Source organism: Coloeus monedula, assembly GCF_965178545.1.
Source record: "Coloeus monedula genome assembly, chromosome: 13".
Taxonomy (NCBI): domain Eukaryota; kingdom Metazoa; phylum Chordata; class Aves; order Passeriformes; family Corvidae; genus Coloeus; species Coloeus monedula.
Window position 1 is genome coordinate 5,000,415 of NC_138793.1, and position 20,927 is coordinate 5,021,341.

The following is a 20,927-nucleotide window of genomic DNA, read 5'->3' on the forward strand; positions in this document are numbered from 1 at the left end:
CGCAAAACTGGCATTTTAGAATAGGTAGCTGTCTACAAATCAACAATAAAATGTTTTCAGGGGACACCGGAGTGCTGGGAGATCCTGTTTGACATGTGACAGACGGCAGGACATCACCTGTGCACTAATGCCCGCGGCGAGTGGACGAAGAACTTGTCTGCTGGGGAAGGTGACGCGCTGGAGGAGGCAAAAAGAGTGGTAGATTGTTACATCAGCGAGATAATTTGGGCAGGTCGCCCAGCGGGGACATCCTAAAGCAGGCGCACGGGACCGCTCACTCCGCGTGAACTCGGGCCGGGGGAAGACGGGAGGGGGCGGGAGCGGCCCCGCGTGCCCCGGCCCCTCCCCGCCCGCCCACTGCGGAGAGCGACGGGCAGGGCAGGGCCGGGCCGCGCTGGGCAGCGCTGCGCACCCGCCGGACACCGCTGCCGCTCGCAGCCGGCATGGGCCCCCGCGGAGCGTGGCGCGGAGCCCGGCGCGCCGCCGGCTGCCTGCTGCTGTGCTGGGCTCTGGCCGCCGCCCGCGCCGCCCCGCGCAGGACACCCTCGTTCGACGGGCACGTCGCGGAGAACCGCCCGGCGGGCACGCGGGTGCGCGGGCTCAGCATCCCCCTGACGCGGCTGGGGCCCGAGCCTTGGTGCGCCAAGGTGCAGGGGCGCCGCTGGCACCTGCAGCTGCTGGGCGAGGGACACTCGCACTTCCAGGTGTCGCTGGACGCGCGCACGGCCCGCGTGTGGCTGCGCACTCGCCGCCCGCTGGACCGCGAGGCGCGGGCGCTGTACTCGCTCCGCCTGGGGCTGTGCTGCAAGCGCTGCGCGCCCCAGGGCGCCGCGCCCGTGGAGCTGGCCGCGCTCACCGTGCGCGTCCTGGACGACAACGACAACGCGCCGCGCTTCGTGGGCCCCGGCTCCGCGCAGCTCCGCGTGGAGGAGACGCTGGCGCTGAAGTCCCAGGTGTGGCAGGCGCGGGCCGAGGACGCGGACGCGGGCGCCAACGCGGAGTTGCGCTACTTCGCCCTCCCGCGCAGCGCGCACTTCTTCGTGGTGCCGCGCAGCGGGCGCGTGGTGCTGGTGAGCTCCCTGCTCCACCTGCGCGCTCCCATCCCGCTGCGCCTCTACGCGCGGGACCGCGGCCGGCCCGCGCTGCTCAGCGAGCCCCTGGAGCTGGAGGTGCTGCCGCAGCCCAAGCGCCTCCCGCCACCGCCCCGCCGCCGCCGCCGCCGGGCCGCGCTGCCGCCCGCCGCGCCCCTGGCGCTGGCCCTGCCCGAGGACGCCCGCCCGGGCACCCGGCTGGCCAGCCTGGCCCCCGCGCGCTTTGCCTCCGCGTGGTTCGAGCTGCTGTCGCCGCCCGTCGAGGAGTCGCCGGTGCGCGTGGAGCGAGAGAGCGGCGAGGTGACGCTGCGCGCGGCCCTGGACAGGGAGGCGGTGGCCGCCTGGGAGCTCGTCGTCCGCGTCCAGGAGCGCAGAGGTGGGTGTTAGATAAAGTCTGAGACGAAGTAGTGGTCTTGTCCCATCAGGGAGTCGGAGAACAGTTTGTCCCCAAGTGACAACAAGCATCTAACTGTGGTTTAGCATCAGGTGTCGTACACAGTTATGTTGTGGAATGTAGTTTGGGTCTTTTAAATCTGGAAATCATTAATATTAAAACACTGGAGGCGACAAGAAGTATTACGTAGCTTATGGAAAGTGTACTGTACAACTGTGTGAAAATGCTTGGAGCAGTAAGGTGTCAGTAGAATTTAAGTGTCTCATCGGTTAGAATTCTTAGTGAGTGGTTGAGGCACAGTGTGTTAGATATAGCACGCTTCTTACACACAGGTGTTTGTTATTAAAATGTTCCCATAGCTCTCCTCCTGTAAGTGCCTAACTTGAGGCATGCAGCTGAAGCCATTGAGTTTTGAGTCACTGTTAAAGTTGAGCGCGTTTGACCCACAAGCATGGTGTGGGTTTTGCAGGATTGGAGCCTTTATGTTTAGGTAGCTGTTATTTTAGAAAAGCACCTCACGAGTTCAATGTGCGCCATTAAAATGGCATATCTGTGACATAAATTGTCATTTTTCGCAAGCTCTTACTCAAGTTAAATGGAATAGCTAACTTCATTTACTGATTACACATACTGCTTTTAAAAATTATCTTTTCCTTTTTAATTGTCATCGTGGTTAGTATTTTTTTACCTATGAAAATACGGATTCGTTTAAGCATATTTTAATTTATGAATGGTGGATATCTCTGCATATTCACCATGTTTCTTTTTAAATTTCATGTTACTTCTGATTGTAACAATGTTCCAAAGTTTGCCCAGAACGAGTATTCTGGAGAAAATCTTGTCAGAAGAACGAAATTGGTTGGCCTGATTTCATCTTGAATAGGTTTAGGAAGGGTTTGGCATTATGTGACTTCTAGTGGTTGTGAAAACGATTAACTTCTCAGCAGTGCAGCTGCTCAGAGTGATTTCCCTTAGCCACAGAGCAGCGCAGGCGGGAGAGATGAAAAGCTTCCCACGCGATTCCTTTCCCTTATCGCGTCTGTTTTCTGACTGAGGGGCAGCCCATCGGAGTGAGAGGCAGTTTATTCCTCGGTGTCTGTGAAATCCCTGAGGATGCCTGCAGGGTTCTAATTAGTGCTGACAGTTTCAGTGACATGGATACTTCTCCCTGTGAAGCAGGCTACATCAGCAGCTCCTTTCGCTCGGGTCCTGAGGAGCAGCTCTCAGATCCTTCTCTCGTTCTCTCTGGGGTTTTGTCGTGCCTGTCGTTGTCGCGTGTTGGTGTCAGTCACTTGCGCTGGCTTTGTGCTGTGTTCCATCTTGAGCTTTGGCTGCACACCGAGAGCTTGATAGACCAATTTCCAAAACACAGCGCTTTCTGTGTCCCATACCTGCTCCTCAGTCTTGAGCAAGGCTGCCTGCCAAGGGGAATGTCATTACTCCGAGGCAGTGACAAAATCCATCGGGTCAATCCGAGTGTGCTGCTGGGATGTTCACCCACTCTGTCATGTAGCTCAAGTTCCAGCCGTTTGTTGGTGTCACAGTTCCCTCTGTCAGGATCAAGAAGATGTTGTTAGAAAAGTGGTAGCTAACCTTGCCCCTGGTTACTGCTGGTCTCACCTTTGTGATGGTTTTTTTTCTCTTATCTAGTCTGAATATAAAATTCTGAGATTGCCTGGAACAGAGCTTGTCATTCTGTCATGCCCGAGATTTCACTTCCAAGGCAATGCTTGCTAATGCAATTCAAAAAAATCTGAAACAACTTTTAATTTAATTCCAGGGATTTTTTTTTTCCCTGTCATGTAGTTTCACTAAGTAGTTTGGAGTGTTTTCCACTAGCCTGATAAATTATCGCTGGTAGTATGTAGTAGTAAGAGAATAAATCTCTAAGAAATATGTAGGACTAAGTTCTGACTCTGAGATTAGGTAGACAGCAATTAATTGTGGACAGTCCAGATGCCATACTTTAGATAGTGGTGATTTGAAGTTTCTTGGTTTAAAGGAGACTAAATTCAAAATACATCTTATTAATACTATTATTTTCATCAGTTAAAGCTTAATAATGACTTGATACTTTCAAAACTCAAGTTGCAGAATGCTTATACATTCATTTTATAGGAGTTAAAATGCAGATTTAAAAGTTCTGTCTCTCTCCTTACAATCCAAACTGCAGTAATCTTAAAAAAGATAACCAAAGGGAAGGGGTAGGAGAAAGATGCCTAGCATAACTACGTGTTTTACTTAGTCTGAAATAGATGCAGAATATTGCAAAAGCTCCAGGAGAAAACAGCATTTACAGAAGTGAACTTTCAGGGTGAATTTAAGTGTGGAGATGGCTACACTGAATTTTGTTGTGAATAAAAGTGCAAGTTCCTGTTCTTTCTCCAGTTTATTTACTTTGCTTTTAACATTTGTGGTCACTTATTTTGCATTACGCTTAACCATAAGCATTCCAGTAGCTGTGGTTTTCTAGTATTAGAGCTTATGAGATCAGATATCCATTTATGTTCAAGCGGTATAAACTTGTATTAATTTCTTCAGGTTTTTTTCCACTTTGTCCTATTCTTGCTGCCTGGTAACTGAGAACTGAAAATGAACCAATAATTAATTCTGTCATTACTCTCTTCTCAACCCAGGCACTGATGTCAAGGATAAGACAAGATGTTTAAATACTTCAGTATATAAAGTCTGCCCTCTTTTCCTTTATCTTTTCAATGTAGTTTCTTGTGATTCATTTGTAATGTGCACTTCATTACCTACAGTAGCAAAGAGTGCTTAAAAGCATTGTGCCACAAGTGGTCCTAATGCATGTCTAGGAACAAGTGTTGATTTTTTTTTTTTTTTTTTTTTTTTTTGACTGATGGAGAATTCTCAAAAAAGTAGCAAGAGGATGGGTATATGGTAATAAGACAACATTGAGCAGTTTCTTCCTAGTTTGTGACAGCTCCCATTCTTCAGTTCATAAGATGGACTGCGTTGGAGGTTCAGTCCTGTTCTCGAATTAACTTTTCTATAGAGCAGTTCAAGTGGCATGTAACAGGCTGTGTGTTTGTTTATTTTTTGCCCTTCAGCCAAAATAGAATTTTAAATACTTTTCTGTTCATCTTGATTCTGTCCTGGGTAATCAGCACAGCAGTGTGTCCAGGGCTGGTGTTCCAGATGCAACCAGACCTTTAGCACCTCAATATCCAGATATCTTCCACATGTACATGACAAGGAAGGGTTTTCTCTCTCTGAGTTATTGAAGGTATGAGTTAAATGAGCTCATTCCACTTGGCTTGGCAAGTAACTACCAACGTAACTCACTCCTCACTACCTGGAGTATTTCTTAGTAGACCATAGGCTTTGTGCTGATATATGTTTTCCTGTGTCAGGGGTAGCTTTGAGGGACTTTTTCTGTATGAACAACTCTTCAGCATGCAGATTAGAGGTTTTTTGGCAAAGCTGCAGTCTAGTTCTAAGATTTTTGGTAGTGATTTGCACAAATTACCACTATAATTATTGTCATTACCAGTGCATTACATGCTGTGGTTACTTTGTGACTGGACATATTTTGGTTATAAATGTAATTTTTTTTTTTTTTTTAATGTAGATGCCAAAAATAATCCTTTTAAAATCCTTTGAAATAACAATTTTGTCTGTTTTACCGCTATAGTAAAATTATCTGCAATCTGCAGAGGAAATAGTATGTTATTAGGTCTGTTTATTCACAGTGTATCTCTGTGGTTATTTGATACTTTGTAGACTTTGTTTCATGATAGTTTTTGTTTTCTGGAGGCAGTAATTAGTCACTAGAAAGTAGCAACAGAAAAATCTGGACTTGTAGTGCTAAGTGCTTTTTTAATGGAATGGGTTCTCCTGTGCCTGTGGAGAAGTTTCAGAGCCTGGACGAGAGAGGAGATAGCGCCTTAATTGGTATCTCAACTTCAGGTGAGCTCTTATCCAGCCTAGATTTGAACACTGCTAGGCTGGGATCATCCACAACCTCCCTGAGCAACCTGTTCCAGTTTCTCACCACCCTCCCAGTAAAAGATTTCTTCCTAACATCTAGCCTAAGTTTCCCCTCTTTCAATTTGTACCCATTACTCCTTTTCTTGTCACTGCAATTCCTGACAAAGGGTGTCCTTCTGGCTTCCCTGCAGGCTCCTTCAGGTATTGGAAGGTGCTGTGAGGTTCTGCCTTGACACTGGACAGAAAAATCAATCTCGAGAGCCAAAACCCCTTGAAATTAAAGTATGGCCTGGTAATCTTTACATTTTTCCTAATTAGCAAACATTTTATGCAAAAGAAAAGAAACCAAGACACAAACTTTACAACCCCAAACCAAAGGGAAACACTAGGAAAACCTCATGCATTAGTTTGAGCCATGAAATGCTAAATAGAATTCCAGAATTTCAGGGCTTAACATGTTTTTTGGCACATGGTTCTTGAGGAGGAGATTCCTCTAGTGACCCCCTTGATCACTCAGCCCTGAGTTACAGTCTTCAGTTAACCTTGCCTGGAAGGACTGATGGTTATGCTCATGTTTTTTTGTGGCATTTCAGGATTTTATGCCATTCCATTTATTGGGACACAATTTATTCTTCGCAAAAGCATAATGCTATTTTTAAGTTTTTACTCAGTGAGCAGAAGGTAAAATTTCTTAGACTGTCATACACATTAATACTTCAACGTGGGGTAGCATTTAATTTGAGAAGGAGCCATTATTATTCCATTAGTGCTTGGGGGAAGTGCATTAAAGATCCCACCTCTCTAATCCTGCTGTCTCAAGCTCCCTTGACCTTATTTGATCCATGGGCATTAGTTTAGTAATCTCCTGCCGTTCATTTTTTATCAGTGGATTCACTGAGGGTGATGTTTCACATGCCTTCCAACAGTTAACAGCAGTCACTTGTATTTTTAATATAGTTGTCCTGTTTAAATCAACACAGAGAGTGGAGTACCAATTTTAGTAATATTTTCACCTTGAAGGATTTCATGCTTGGAAGTCAAGGATCATCTGTTTTAATTTCATCTGAGGCCTTAGTCCCTTACTAGCTGTATTGATTCTGGGGGGATCATCCCTAAGAATTAAGTAGCTTCTGGGTGATGTTTTGCCTTTTACATTTCTTATTACCTCTTTCATGAATTACAGCTGTTAACAGTTACACTTCAAGCTGAGCTTAAGTTGAAATCATCATCTATTATCCAGCAGATGGGTTTCATTAAACTGCAGTGGGTTTCATGCAATTAAGTAAAAAAAAAAAAAAGTATGTTCTGTGTGCATTCAGAATAGCTATGGGTGTTTACAGGCTTGGAATGTTACTGATTTGTGGTAGAAAGGATTGTCCGAGGAAGCTGTGGAGCACCAGTTTGATCAGTCTGAATGTTTTCAAATTATCTGCTTTCTATTCCAAGCAGTCAGATTAAAGTGAGACTGCTGTGACTTGAACACCAAAGCTGTTTAGATCTTCTGGCTGTTTATCATCTCAAACATTCAGTTTCTGCAAAAGAAACAAACTTTTTTTTTTTTCATTTTTTTTCCTCAATATCTAACTAAATTTCAGCACAAATGTGACAGTTTGATAGAACTAATAAATTATGGAACATACAGGCCAGGTTGGATGGGCCTCTAGTGGAAGGTGTCCCCGCCCATGGTAGGAGGTAGGAATGAGATGAGCTCTAAGGTCCCTTCCAGCCCAAATCATTGTATGATTCCATAATGATCCAAGGAAGAACAGCAGGCTCTCTTGGTTAGGCTACTGATTGTGGTGGCATTTTTACCTTTTTTTTTTTTTCTTTTTTTTTCCACCTCCTTGCACTGGAAAGACTACAGAGAAACAAGCTGGATTTTCCCCAAGAAATTCTAAGGGAAATTTCAAGAGAACTTCCCATCTTGCAATGGTGCAGTAGCTGCTCCTGCTTTAGCCAAGTGCTCTTCTTAGGATAATGCTTCTTGGCAATCAATAGTAATTAATTAAGACACACGTTTTGTTATTTAAGGAGTCTGTTGTGATTATTAATTTGCAGTCATTATTTCACATCTGGGCATGCTTGGTTTCTCTGACTGCCACACTCTGATTGATGCCACCCTGGGAAGTCCCTGATAACATGGTTATCACCTTGATGTCTTTTAAATGGTTATTTATGCTAACATCCTTTCTGCCATGATCATTGAGCTCCTCTGATGCTTTCTTTACTTTTGTTTTCTGGTTTGCTTTAACTTCTATTTTAAAAGCCATATGATGGTAAGGAGCAGAGATGTGCCAGACTGTCATTCTTCTATCTGCAATAAAGATGAGGCATATTAGGAGGGAATGTGGGCTGTCCCCAGCTTGAGCCCATCAAAGTTATCTCTTTAGAAGGTTTATGTTTTATGAATGAGCTAACTACTGTACTTAAAAGTAGCCCATCATATACCTCAGGAATTTTCAGAAATGACAGTAGAGAAATGTTTGTGCATAATTGTCCTATTTTTTGGAAGGATATACAGTAGGACTGGGTACAATAACCAGTAGCTTTTATCTCATGTTATGGTATGAAAAAGTGATTTCTCCTGATTGCAGCTAGAGGCTTAGGGCATTAAGATTTTTTTCTGAAAATGTATCTTCCCAAACCCTATGTCAGTAGGTATTTTACATGAAGACATATTATAGAATGAGGTTTTAAAATAGCACAGTATGATATTTGCAAGGAGTCTTCAAAACTTCAATATCATCTCAAGCAACTCCAAAATATTTAACTTGCAGTAACCCAAACAAAAAACCCCCGAGTTTTCAAAAAACATTTGTCTGTTTAATGTAAGAATCTTAGAAGTGGGAGCGACTTAAAAAAAAACCCCAAAACCATAAAGAAAAATACCAGCTTGCATACTTAATTTGCTGATGGATGTAGGGCAGTTTGTAATAGCAATAGTAACCTCAAGGCTTGCAAGACTTTTAACACTCTCATAATCTCCTTTTAAAAATAAATTGTAATGACCTGAAAATGCCAGGAGCAACCCAGCTTCTCAGCCATTATTGTTTAATCATGATAATATAATACCTCGTCCCTCAGTACATTCAAGGAATGTATAATGTTTGTCCACAATTGTAGAGACATGTTCAGTCAACTACATATTCTCTATTGTCATATTTTTAAAATCAGAATGTCTGGCATTGTCAGTTTTATCAATTACACTGATGCAGAGAAGCCTACATTTTTAATGAATATAAGGATTTTATTTTCAAGTCTTGTCTTTTAGAATTATCCATTGGATTTTTGAGAGAAAAGACAGTCATATAATCCTAATGCAATCAGAAGTCTGAGAGTACATTGGATTTCACAGATTGACAGCATCTTTTATAATTTGACATGGTAAAAAGAGATGGGTTTAGAGGCAACTCTGACCTACAGTATTTGAAATTGCAAACAGACAGTTTCAGCAGGCATGATTTTCAAGTCTTGGTTTAACCAGAAGAGCCTTCAAAAGTTGCTGTTAACTGAATAATTAAGTATTAAAGCCCTTGCCTTCTTCCTGCCACCCTTTATTGGTAGGTGGGGGAATATTTTTTTTCTAGTTGCTGTATGAAATGACAGGATTTATCAGTCTGCAATATCTCTCTGCAATCCAATTAATCTTTACAACCAGCTGCAGTAGCAGGTTGGAGGAACTGGTTCGTGTTACTTTATGTTAAAACCCCTTCTCAGAAAATTAATGGTGAACAAGCCATAAAGAACCTAAAGCACAAGAGAACCATTATCTCATCAAGATATTTGACTGCTTTTTGTAATATTCAGTATGTTCTTCAATTTTGAGAAGTCTTTAACTTGAACTGTCCCAAGAGGTTCATGATTTTGAGAAGGCTTTCTGTTCCTAAGTTCCTCTCTATATCTTAAATTTGATGTGAGAAGTATAACCCAGTCTTCATAGGATATGAGTATTAAGGCTTTTTCCTATTTTGTTTGGTTGTTGTTATTGCTGTTTAGATGTTTTAGAAACTCTTTCTCTATTTTTTTTAATGACTCTTTACGATTTATTTCCATTTTTGCTATGATTAAACTTCCCAGCAAGTTATCTAATTCTTTTTTGTTTTTTTCACAAAGGATGAAAATTGTGAGTGATGACATATATATTTCCTGTGAGCAGAAACTTGGGCCAGCCAGTGTATTACCTTACCTAATGTGGCTGGATTTCAGAGCAAGGCAGTATAATAAATCCTTCTGTTTATCAGTTTTCCACCACAGATAGGCATGAAAAATAAGCAATTATAGATAGATACCTATGATGAGGTTTCAGCAGTGGATTATGAAGATCACTTTTGGTGATAGGGAAAGAATTTCAGTGCAGCAGCTTTTGTCAGTAATTTTAAGTTAAAAAGAAGTAATTCCAACTGGAGGGAATATCGGAGAGAAAAAAAGCAGACTTCAGGATGAGCTGCCCTAAGAAGGATTTTTGATGATACATGAATTGACTCTAATAGGGAATTAAGCATCTAAAGTAGGAAAAACCTCTGGACTAGAGTTTATAATTTTAGTTTTAGTTTTCTGTATAAATTGAAAAGAGAGCTGTAGAGAGGGCTTAGATTTGATACTGCGAAGGGCAAATAAGTGGTGTTTACAAATACATGGGAAAAGCAATCTGCTTAGTGAACCTGTTTTTACATTAATTTTCATACTGAAGAAAAATAAGAGGAATGATACTTTCTGGTTAAATAAAAAGATGGTTTTACCCTTTTGAATATGAAGTATTACTTTCTATGACTTTTAAAAATACTGATTTTTGGCATAAGATGCTCCAGTGTTATGTTACTGTCATGTTTATGATCAGCAAGGGCCATTTTGTGTTTTATCTCCTCTTGCTCAGTATCTATGAGAAAGCAATTTAACTTTTTCTTTTCTCTGAAGCTAAGGAAGAAAATCTGTCAAATGCAAAATCTGTGTGTGTGCCAACAATCTAATTAGCAGAACCATTCTTTGAGAAGGATTTCTTTTGAATGGGTGACATTGTGTAAGGTACCTATGATATGCCTGGCTTGAAAGTCAAACATCTAGCATTTAATATTGAGGCAGTTTTAATTGGTGTCATATTTACACAACAGTTTGAAAATTTTTTTTGGGAAAATGAAGCCCAGGTCGGATTCCTGACTTAGGATCTCAGTAGTGGTTGACTTGCACTGTTGAATATTGTCTCCACTGGTTGTCAGGGCCTGGTATTGGGAACAGATAATTTCAGTAGAACCTCTCTGTGTGTTTGTAGGACTTAACCCAAATCCACAGAGGATTATCAGTTTTAAGCTGTTTCTGCTAAGATTTGAGTGGAATTGTAACATATTATTTCTCCCATAATGTAGCAATATTACTGCACATATACTACTAATAAAAACTACCCTTAATCATAATATATGAATGCAGATGCATGAGAATGTATTGTTACTATTCATATAGTGATATATATATAACTAATACAGCTGTAAGGTACACATGGGGGATGTTTTGATGGACAGAGGCATTGAGACACCTGAACTATAGAGAGGTGAATATTTCTAAGATTTCTTCCATCCACTGTCTTGAAGCACAAATAATTTTCGTTAGTAAGGGAGAAAATTAATTTTATGCACCTTATTAAAAATGAGTTGAAATTCTGGTTTAAGGTCTGTTCTTTAAGGAAGCAGCTGTGCCAGTTACAAAACACAAGAGACTGCCTTTAGTAATGTGTGTGTCATGGTAATTACAATGAAGCAAAAACTTTACAATACTTTCTGTGCTAATTAGAATGTGGCGTTATGCTTGAAAAAATCATGTTCACAAACATGTACTTTGAAATCCTTAATGCATTGTCCTGCTAGACATCCACATATTAAATAGACATTATTGTTGCTGTCAGTCTCTTCATCACATTTGTTGTCCTCTGGCAAGTCCTTGTCCTGTCATGCTTCGGTGGACACCCTGATGTTTTTTCCACAAGTTGTCAGGTCACATTTGTAGGTCTCTGCAGAGAAGTACAGTCCTGTTTGGTGTTTCTGCTGTAGTTTTTCCTTTGATATATGGTATGCAGTCAAGGGAAAACTTACTTGCAGTCATTTTCCTCCAGACTGCCTTTATCTGGGAAATCATGATGATTTATTCAGCATTTTTTCTTATGAATCAGGTTGTCTGGGGTTGATGGAAGAAGATAATATACCAATAAGATCTGTAGGGTCATATGCAGTGGGAAATAGATGCTGGTCACTTAAAGCCATTACCTTCATTGCAGTTCCTACTGACTGTCCTAACAAAATTCTTAGGATTATTCACGTTTCAGAGGTAACCAACATATGGCTGAAAGCTTTGGTCTTGCCAAGATGTCAGAATTGCACTAAGGTCTCCTAACTGTTAAAATACAAGTACCTGGAGGAATGTGCCCAGGTCCTTTGAGTTCTTGAGCAATAAAGTTTGTTAGAGCATGTGAGGATCAAACTTGGTCCTTTTGCACTTTTGCAGAGTTTTCTTACAACTGTTTCTCAGTTACAAATATGTTCTAAGTACCAGCATATTAATTTTCAGTGAATTGGCATTGGTTAAGTGACAAAAGTGGGATTTGTAACCAGATTTATTACTACTTCTTCAATAAAAATGAATTATTCTTCAATTGGGACTTACTTTTTGATAGATGAATACACATGTATTAGGAACTCTAGCAGGACTTGAACCAGAGGGAGTTCGGGGGTTGATTAGGAGAGTGGTTTCCAGACTCCAGAGAGACAAACATCAGTAATTGTTCTACTCCCAGCAGGGTTACCGAGGTAGCATTCAAATCCTGAATAGGTCTTGCTATTATAGGGGCAGATTTTCAAAGGTTCTTAACTCAGCTTCTAATTTAGTGCTGCTACTTTAAGCCCACAGTGTGCCTGGGCAGACTAGGCTAACAGTGGGTATTTACAAACTTGGGGCAGCTTCCACCAGAGCTCTTCTTTTGAGAAGAGACAGGCAATTCGTGACATTAACTTTCCCTTTTGCAGCTATTTTGTTTGGACACCTTTTAATTAAAATCTTAGGAGTATTCAAGCAGTCACTGATTGCATTTGGCACTTCTCATTTAGAACTCCCCCTGGTGTGTGCTGCTGTGGTGTGTTTTAACCTTGGATCAATGTCCAGCATGTTCCCTCCTCTGCATTTTCTTAAAGTATCTTGGACCGGCTGGCCTGGGACTTTTGAAACACACATTGACACGAGACATGTCTGTGTGAAACACGTCTGATACTATTTAGTATAGTAATGAGAAGTAATACACATGCTGCTGCTTTTGACATATTTGGGTTTTTCTAAAGTTTTTTTCAGCTTCTTTTGGCTTTTTTTCCCCTTGTTCTATAGAGAGGAGAAAGCAAAGCAGCTGCTTTTCGTAGTCTGAGTGCTGAAGGGAATTATACCTGGGGGACTACAAGGGAAGTGCTACAGCAGAGTGGGCTACTGTGCTCTCACCTTGGTGTGTTTTGTAGCAAGGCAGTTTGAGTTTGTCTTTGGAAACTGGCTTCACATGCACTGTTTTAATAAACATCTATCTAGAGAAGCTGACTTGAGCATCCTTACACCGGGCCTCCCAATGCTTCTGTCTGCAGAGGTGCAATAATACATAGCCCACAGGTTGTCTCACAGTCAAGAAGATTTTTTAAGACTTGGATGTACATGGTAACTGGGAATTTTGCCATGAAAAGTGTCAGAACACGTGTTGCATGTATCCACGTTCTGCAGTGGTGCAAGGCATGTTTAATGGGCAAACCCAATACAGGTTCTTTTTCAGGAAACTGATACTTCTGTAATTTACTATTGTATAAATTAGGGGTTTTGCTGCAGGCATTGTTTTTTCATATGTGCTACTGTAAACTGATACTATATTCCCTGGAACATGAGATTCTGTATATAGGGTGTAATTACAAAGAAATTAATTTGGATTTAACAAGTTACTGTCAATAGACTTTTTGTTGCTCTTTAGAGAAACAAACAAAAAAAAAAGCCATGTACTCACAGATTTAAAATAAAGATGAATTAATACAGTTTTACAAGGTGAACTAAGAGAGCCTCAGTGATTATCCTGGGTGACTGCTGATTTTTCTAGTAAGAGAATTTTCTGGGTAAAAATAGAATGTACTTAAAGGTTGTGATGGATTAAGTCTCAGGAATGTAAACTAAGAAACTTTTATTTGACTTTGCCAGTCACAACACCAAGGAGTTTTCTTTACAATAGTCTACAAGCTGGTTGTTCAGAGATTGCAGATTCTGATATGCTGTGCTAAACATGCTATGTGCCAGCAGACAGGAACTTCTGAGTATGGAAAACTGAAGCTGCAAGAGGGGGTGCCTCGGTGGGAGTGAAGGGATGACTTCAGTAAATGCACACCTCACACAAAGGAGCAGATTTTAGTTGGAATGTCGATGTTTTTTGGAGGGGGATGTCACTCTGCAGTAGAGGGAGAAGAAGTACAGCAGTTCAGCCTAAGTGAACTTCCAGGGAGAATAGGTCTCCTTAGCAGCATAACCCTGTCTACAACATTAGATATTTTGGCAGCACTTCCTACTTAAATATATACTTAAATACTAAGTTGTTTGTATTGCTAATTAGTTTTAAATTAAAACTGGTAATTTTAGATGTTCCTTTTTGTATGTTGTTTCAATTCCTGTAGAGCTGTTTTGAAAATAAATGCATGTCTGTATGTTTTTATGTATGCATAAATAATAAATCAACACTTAAATCAAGTATTAACACCACCAACTTTAAAAATTCTGACTTTGCATCCATTATTAAACTTGTGGATAAGTCATGTTGTAAGTGTAGATGGCTGTTTTTTCCGGGGCCACATTCCAGGCTGGAGCAAAGTGCAGTGTCAGTGCAGTTGGGCTGCCTTTGGAGCCACAGTGGGAGAATGCCTCACTTTTCTGGAGCCAGAGGCATTAAAGATGGCCTGCAGGAACACTCAGCTTGGCTTCTGTAGCAGAATATTTACAAGGTCAGTGCCACTCTGCTGGAAGCCAAACTGGCCCAAAGGCCCAAGTTATATTCATACTCTGTTCCCTGATGTTACTGATAATTATCAGTTAACCCCCCCCCCCCTCGCTCCATCACTGTCTCATGTGTCTTTTCTGCCACCTTTTCAGCAACGCTTGCCTGATGTTTATTGTTTATTAGGAGCTCTGCTCATGGGTTAATTTAATACTGGTAAAAGTATAATAAATACTTTTTTTCTCAATTTTTAAGGATCTTATGCTGTTGACTTTTGGAAAATTTGATAGTTCCATTTTGTGGTGGTTTGTTCTTCTGGATTTTGACTGTATGTATTTAATAGTATTTAAACTTAAATAGGAGTGAAAACTATATTAGGATTTCAGTGAAATTTATAGAAGGGCAAATCACTGGTTAGGGTAGATTGGTTAGAATTTTTTGGCAACATGTATTTAATTTGCAAAACTCAGAGTTGCTGTAAATTTGTGTAAACAAAATATTTGATGCTTTTTTTTTTCTTCAGAAAAAAAGAAAAAACTTTTGAGAAAACAGGTATTTAAAGTTTGAAAATTTAATAACTTATGATTTTTCTTAAGAAGAGATTTTAGAAAAACATTATATAGGTGGCCCCAGTCTTGCAGTTCAGCAGTTCAGCTGGTTAATTCTTCCCCACATTGTGTCTGGATGCTGGTCATTCCAGAACAGCTTTAAACTCCAGGTTTTTCTGCATTATGTGCCAACAGTATTGCAGTAAGTGCACACTCAGGTTGTGATAGGTTTCTGTTACTCTGAGTGCCATGAAGTAGCTGTCTAATTATTTCTTCCTTTTCCTGAGACCTTTAGGGAAGGATTGGTACTTGGTGCATGTGTCGCTTACTGTGGCAGACGTGAATGACAACGTCCCTGAGTGGGCCATGGAGCCTTTCCCCTTCCTGGCTGTGGTTTCCCCTGAGGCTGCAGGAGGTACTGAAGTGTACAAGCTGCTTGCTGTGGATGCAGATGAAGGGATCCATGGAACTGTAGAATATTTTCTCTTGGAAGGTAAATTTTAACCCTCCCATTCCTGTGTAATATGCTTCACTATTGTGACTTTTTTATCCTCAGCATTATTTTCCCTTCCTCCTGCAAAAGGTTCATAAACCTTCAGTTCTGTGTGTGAGAAAAATCAACTTTTATTGATGGTTATGGACAGATTTCTTTGCAAAGTTGAGTTCCTGCCTATATATATCCCCGGGGGATGATGGGGATTGGAGCGGTCAGTATTCCCCAAGGCTTTGGCAAGGGAGTGGCAGTGGTGACTGTGTTTATGAGACAGCATGTGGAGGAGTGGTTCGTGGGGTGGAGAGGAGGGTTCATGTTCCTATCCCTTCTGATTCATTTGTAACAAAATTTAAAGGTCTGGGTTGTGCAGAGCTAGTGCAAACTCAGTGCTAATTTTTTTGTGTCTCCTTTTAAGAAACTTTAGTAATAGTTTGGAACTGTCTGGGCAGATGGGGAACAACAATACCTCTCCAGCAGAGTATTTTCTGGTAAGGGATACTTAGGGTCAGGCAACAGAAGTATCAGAGGCTAAAAGGAAGATGGAGAGAGACTATTTACAAGAGCATGGAGTGGCAGGACAAGGGGGGATGGCTTTACACTGACAGAGGGCAGGATTAGATGAGATACTGGCAACAAATTCCTCCCTCTGAGGGTGGTGAGGCCCTGGCACAGGTTGCCCACAGAAGCGGCCCCATCCCTGAAGGTGTTCAAGGCCAGGTTGGACAGGGCTTGGAGCAAGCTGGTCTCATGGCAGGGGGTGGAATGAGATGAGCTTTAAGGTCCCTTTGAACCCAAACCATTTTATAATTCAATGATAAAGAAGAGTGATAATTGTCTAGAGAAGTGCAATGGAATTTTTAAATGCAGTGATGAATGATGAATGTAATGACTGATTTCCAAGTTCTAAACAAACTTTTGAACTTTAGTGTGCATGCTGATCATGCCAAAGTCAAAGCCATGATCAAGTCAAAGCCAACTTGGTAATTGACACTGTATTCTCTCCTAATTTTAATCAAGTAAAAATGTTCTTGATGATGACAATTTTTGGACATGTTCCTTTTAGGTGGTGAAGACAGATTTGAAGTTGAGAAGGACACTGGATGGATTAAAACAACAGGTTTGCCATTGGTGAGGGACAAGGAATATTTGCTGACTGTAATAGCAGCAGATAAACTTGGAAGCAGAGGGTCTCCAGCCTCTGTTTCTGTAATTGCTGGATTTCGACCACCACAGTTCACCAACATGTCGTACTTTGTGTATGTTCCTGAGAGCTCCCCACAAGGAGAACCGTAAGTAACAGCTCAAAATAATGCAGTGAGGTTGTGTTCCTGGTTTTGACTTCTGTTTGATCTCCCCAAAGCCTTGGTATTGTTTGTGAATCATAAATAGGTACTGTGAGAAGCAATTTAGGTCTCTTAATAGAAGTGATCCAGACCAGCTTGATGATGTGTTTTTTAGTCATGCTTTTACAGGGAAAAGTGGTATTGAATAATTGTGCTTTCTTACTTTTTGAAATTATATGAAAACAATTAGTAGATGCTGATTGTGTCTTAATTTTCAAACCAAATGCAGAATACAAATTAGTACTGTTATGTCATGAAGAGAGATACCATGTGTGAAAGAATACATTATGTGTCAAATTTGGAGAAGTGCCTTCTCCACCACGTGAAAATTGGAACAACCAAGATTCTTTTTACTGTCTTCATCACAATGACAAACTGAGCTAAAATGAAGATGCCACAGAACTTTTCATTTTATTTCTCCATCCTTTGTCTAGCCATGTCAATTGAAATATCACAGAAAGTGTTAGTAACATAAGTCCACCTGAATGCTCAGTCCCTTCTTTTCCAAGCTGTTTTGTTCTTAAATATTTTTTCTTCCACTTGAATTGAGAATACTTTTGTCCAGTCAATGTGTTCCTTCTGTGGCAGGTCAGCTGTTACTCATATTGTATTATCTGTGGTGTTACTGTTCAGTCTGCAACATTGTTTTGCAGTGTCTAAATAACCAAGGACTGTTAAGATTAAAAAAAAAAAAATTAATCGTAGATAACAAGGTTTTTCTTTAAAACTGCAATGAAATTAAATTGCACAGGCATAAAAGAAATGGAATAACTGCAAAATACTATAGCATCTAGCAGGTACCTGCTGTCTCAGGTTCAATAATGTTTAGAATTAAAAATAAAATTATTCATAACTTTTTTATCACTATTAGGAATAGGTTTGTACACCTCAGATGATAGTAGGTTAGTCAGTGGGTGAAATGACTTGGTAATATCCAAAAGGAATGAAGTATTTTGTGTGGTTATTACATCTGAAGAGGTTTGAATATACACAGTGAAAGTGTGCATGTTGTTTCTGTAATGTGTTGGCCAGAAATAGACATGAAAAATCATTTAGAGTCCTAAAGCTCTCATATTTAAATTGTGCCAATTACCCAAGTATGCAGGAGAACAGAGTTGTTGTCATGCACCAGATTTCTGGGTTTATGATTTCCCAATTAGAGCCTGATTTAAGGCTGCTGCTGAGCAGAGGAGCATTACCAAATCGTTCTCTTCCTTTGGTCTGCCTGTAACACCAATAAACTACAGCTGTATTGGCAGGCTGAGCCGAGGGGATACAAAGACAAAAGAGGCAGAAAAAGTTTTCAGTTGGATTGTTAAATATGCTCCCAGCATGGCCTTGAGATCCTCAGCGCTGACAGGAGAGGAGAGGTGGCTTGAACATGCAGCCAGGGCAGGGAGTTAGAAGGAGGGCAGAATAATTCCTGTTGGCAGGAATGCAGTCGTGCACTGGCTGAAACTGCCTGTGAGACTTCATCATAGGAAAATACAGGAGAAAACTAAAGTGAGATAATGACCTACAGCAGTGTTGGCCATTGGTTCAGTGGTGCACCAAAAGGAAAGTGAGAGGACAGCAGCATAGGAATACAAGGGGGGGAAAAAAAGGAGTTTGCACAAAATGAGTTTGTGTTTTTTGACTGTACTTGTCACAGGATCACACATGTTGGTGTGTTATCCTGGGAGATGGAATTCTTTTTCTTAGGAAACCTGCCTGTTAAGGCAAGAGAACTTGAGAAATTAGTTTTCAGGATTAAATCCTTTAAAAATATTTAGATTTTTTCTTTTACTGTGGGTGTTTCCACTTGAAACCTTAAACACATTGGACTTCAGTGGAAAAAAGATAGTGCCAGATGAGCTAAAAATATATGTCCAGTGTAAGCTGTAACATACACTGCTGTTAGGGCCTGACTTTTATCCTTTTGCAGTTATCTGTTGGAACTTTAGGATGGTATGACTGCAGCAAACTTACTGTGCTGTTATTAAAACAAATCTTTTTCATCTTGCTTTATCTTTTAGTTTCCTGCCTGAAAACCATCACTACCATAGAAGAAAGTTGAACCAGGCAAATTCAGCTGCAGCAAAAATTAAATCCTCTGTTCCTGCATTTTTAATCCTTACTGTGTTCTGCTTCCAAGAATCCTGTCTTTATCTGTTTAACCCCAAGGTGGTAGAACTACTGTGTAACAAAATGCTTGAATTTGGTGTTTAGATACAGCTGTCACTGACTTCATTGAGGATACCTCTGAGCAGACCTACAGGGTTGCACCATCATTTCTGATATGCATCGCTTTTGTCACATTTTTCAGAATGTTGTATTATGTCCTTGAGTCCTCTCTTTTTCTTATTTTTTTAATGCAGCTTTCTTACAGTCACTGCTGTGTCATATCAAAAGAAATCCCTGAGCTACAGTTTGCTCACTAATCCTGGGGGTCTGTTCAGTATTGATCGGGCAACCGGAGAGCTCAGTTTAACTCGGAGTGTGGATTATGAAAGTGGCCCCCACCAGTACCTTCTTTTGGTCAGAGCAGAGGAGAACGGGGAGCAGTTCAGCAGTGCTGCTGAGGTAGGTGTTCCCCTCCAGCAGCCTGTGTGCATTTCCATTTTCCCTCATCCTTTTGAATTTTCTACAGATTCACCAGGAGCTCTCATTTCCACATGCTGGCTATTCCGCTGCCCATTTTAAAAGTCTTTCTGTCTATGGGGGGGATGTTGAGGACTGGTTTAGATACTTTTAGATTTCACTCTTGCAGGTGCTCTAAAGACTGTTTCTGAGGGATCGGTATGCCATCCCATCACATATCCCAAGCCTTATCTGGTAACACATGGAAATGGAGGTGGCCAAGTCAGACATCAGGTTTTGTCTTACTCTACCTTCATCAAGTATGATGTACATTTGAGATTATTCCACTCTAAAATAAAGGCAGGACGAAGAACTATTTGTTTCATATCAAGAACGCAAAGTGAACTTGTGAAACAAGAAAGTAATAAAAATTCACTGATATTAAAAGCTGATGGTTCATGGTATTTTAGAAAGCTGTTTGACAGCAAATATTTCTTAATATAGTTATTACAGTTATTTGAATTCAGAGATTCACTGAGCTAGGAAAAGCATGCCATATGAGTTTGTTCCTGCTGCAGGAAATAAGATAGAGAATGGGAGACAGAATTATTAAGGATCAAGTGTGAGGACACAGAGAGACAGGGTAGCAGTACGCCAATGTAACAAACACTGGCTGTAGCACACCAGAGCCTGATAGTTTCTGTTGACCCTTTTGTGTACTACAAGATGAAGAATGGTAAAATATGACTCAAAAGAGGATTATGAGATGATTTTACAAATATATTTAGCCTAGAGGTAGTTTAACTTGTACCTGCTTTGCACTGATACAACCTCAATAGCTGACAGAGCAGCTCTAGTTCATGCATATCTGCTCTGTAAGGCTCATGGAAACAGCTCTGCCTGTTGCTCTGTAATGCAGAATGCCTCAACCAAGTGTATGCAGTGCAGCAGGATGAGCCACCAGAAAGGCCCATTTACACACTCCTTACTGTTGGGAGTGTAAACTGTGCAATTGTGGACTTGTATTTGACACAGATTCGAAAGCATTTGGGAAGACATTGGAGGCAAAATTGTATCTCTTACTTGCTTTACCAGAATCGCAGAATCTCCAGAGTTGGAAGGGACTCCCAAGGTTTGAATCCAAATCCTGGCCCTGCACAGACACCCCAGCAATCGCACCCTGTGCCTGAGAGCATTGTCCAAACACTCCTTGAGCTCTGTCAGGCTAGGGGCTGTGACCACTTTCCTGGGGATCAGTTCCACTTATATCTGATTTGTGCTGCTGTAATTGAATTCAGAACCCGGTCTTGGAGATTTATACTGCTAAAATGTAATATGCTTGGCAGTAGAGTTTTTAGTGTTACAAATCACAGAAGTGTTGTAAGATAAGATAATGGAAAAAGGGTGCTTGGCAAGCAGATGGTCCATTTTCCTTTAAGTTAGTAATAAGGAATAATCAATGGAGATGAAGGGTGAGTGGAAAACATTGCTGCAGGGTCAGGGACTTGGCAATTCCTGGTATCTTGGAATGTAATATTTCAATGGCACTCAGCAGAAAAAGAGCA

The 20,927-nt window shown here is 41.1% G+C and overlaps 1 protein-coding gene across 1 annotated transcript in view; it reads left to right on the plus strand.

Moving 5' to 3' along the window:
• Positions 1 to 443: 443 nt before the first annotated feature.
• LOC309577748 (neural-cadherin-like) overlaps positions 444 to 20,927 on the plus strand; it is a gene marked incomplete at both ends in the record, with an annotated part of 59,372 nt that continues 38,888 nt past the window's right edge. The window contains 4 exons of the mRNA XM_082289967.1: positions 444 to 1,467; positions 15,263 to 15,460; positions 16,524 to 16,749; positions 19,161 to 19,365. Coding sequence (XP_082146093.1) covers positions 444 to 1,467; positions 15,263 to 15,460; positions 16,524 to 16,749; positions 19,161 to 19,365 — 1,653 coding nt within the window. The remainder of the gene's footprint in view (positions 1,468 to 15,262; positions 15,461 to 16,523; positions 16,750 to 19,160; positions 19,366 to 20,927) is intronic.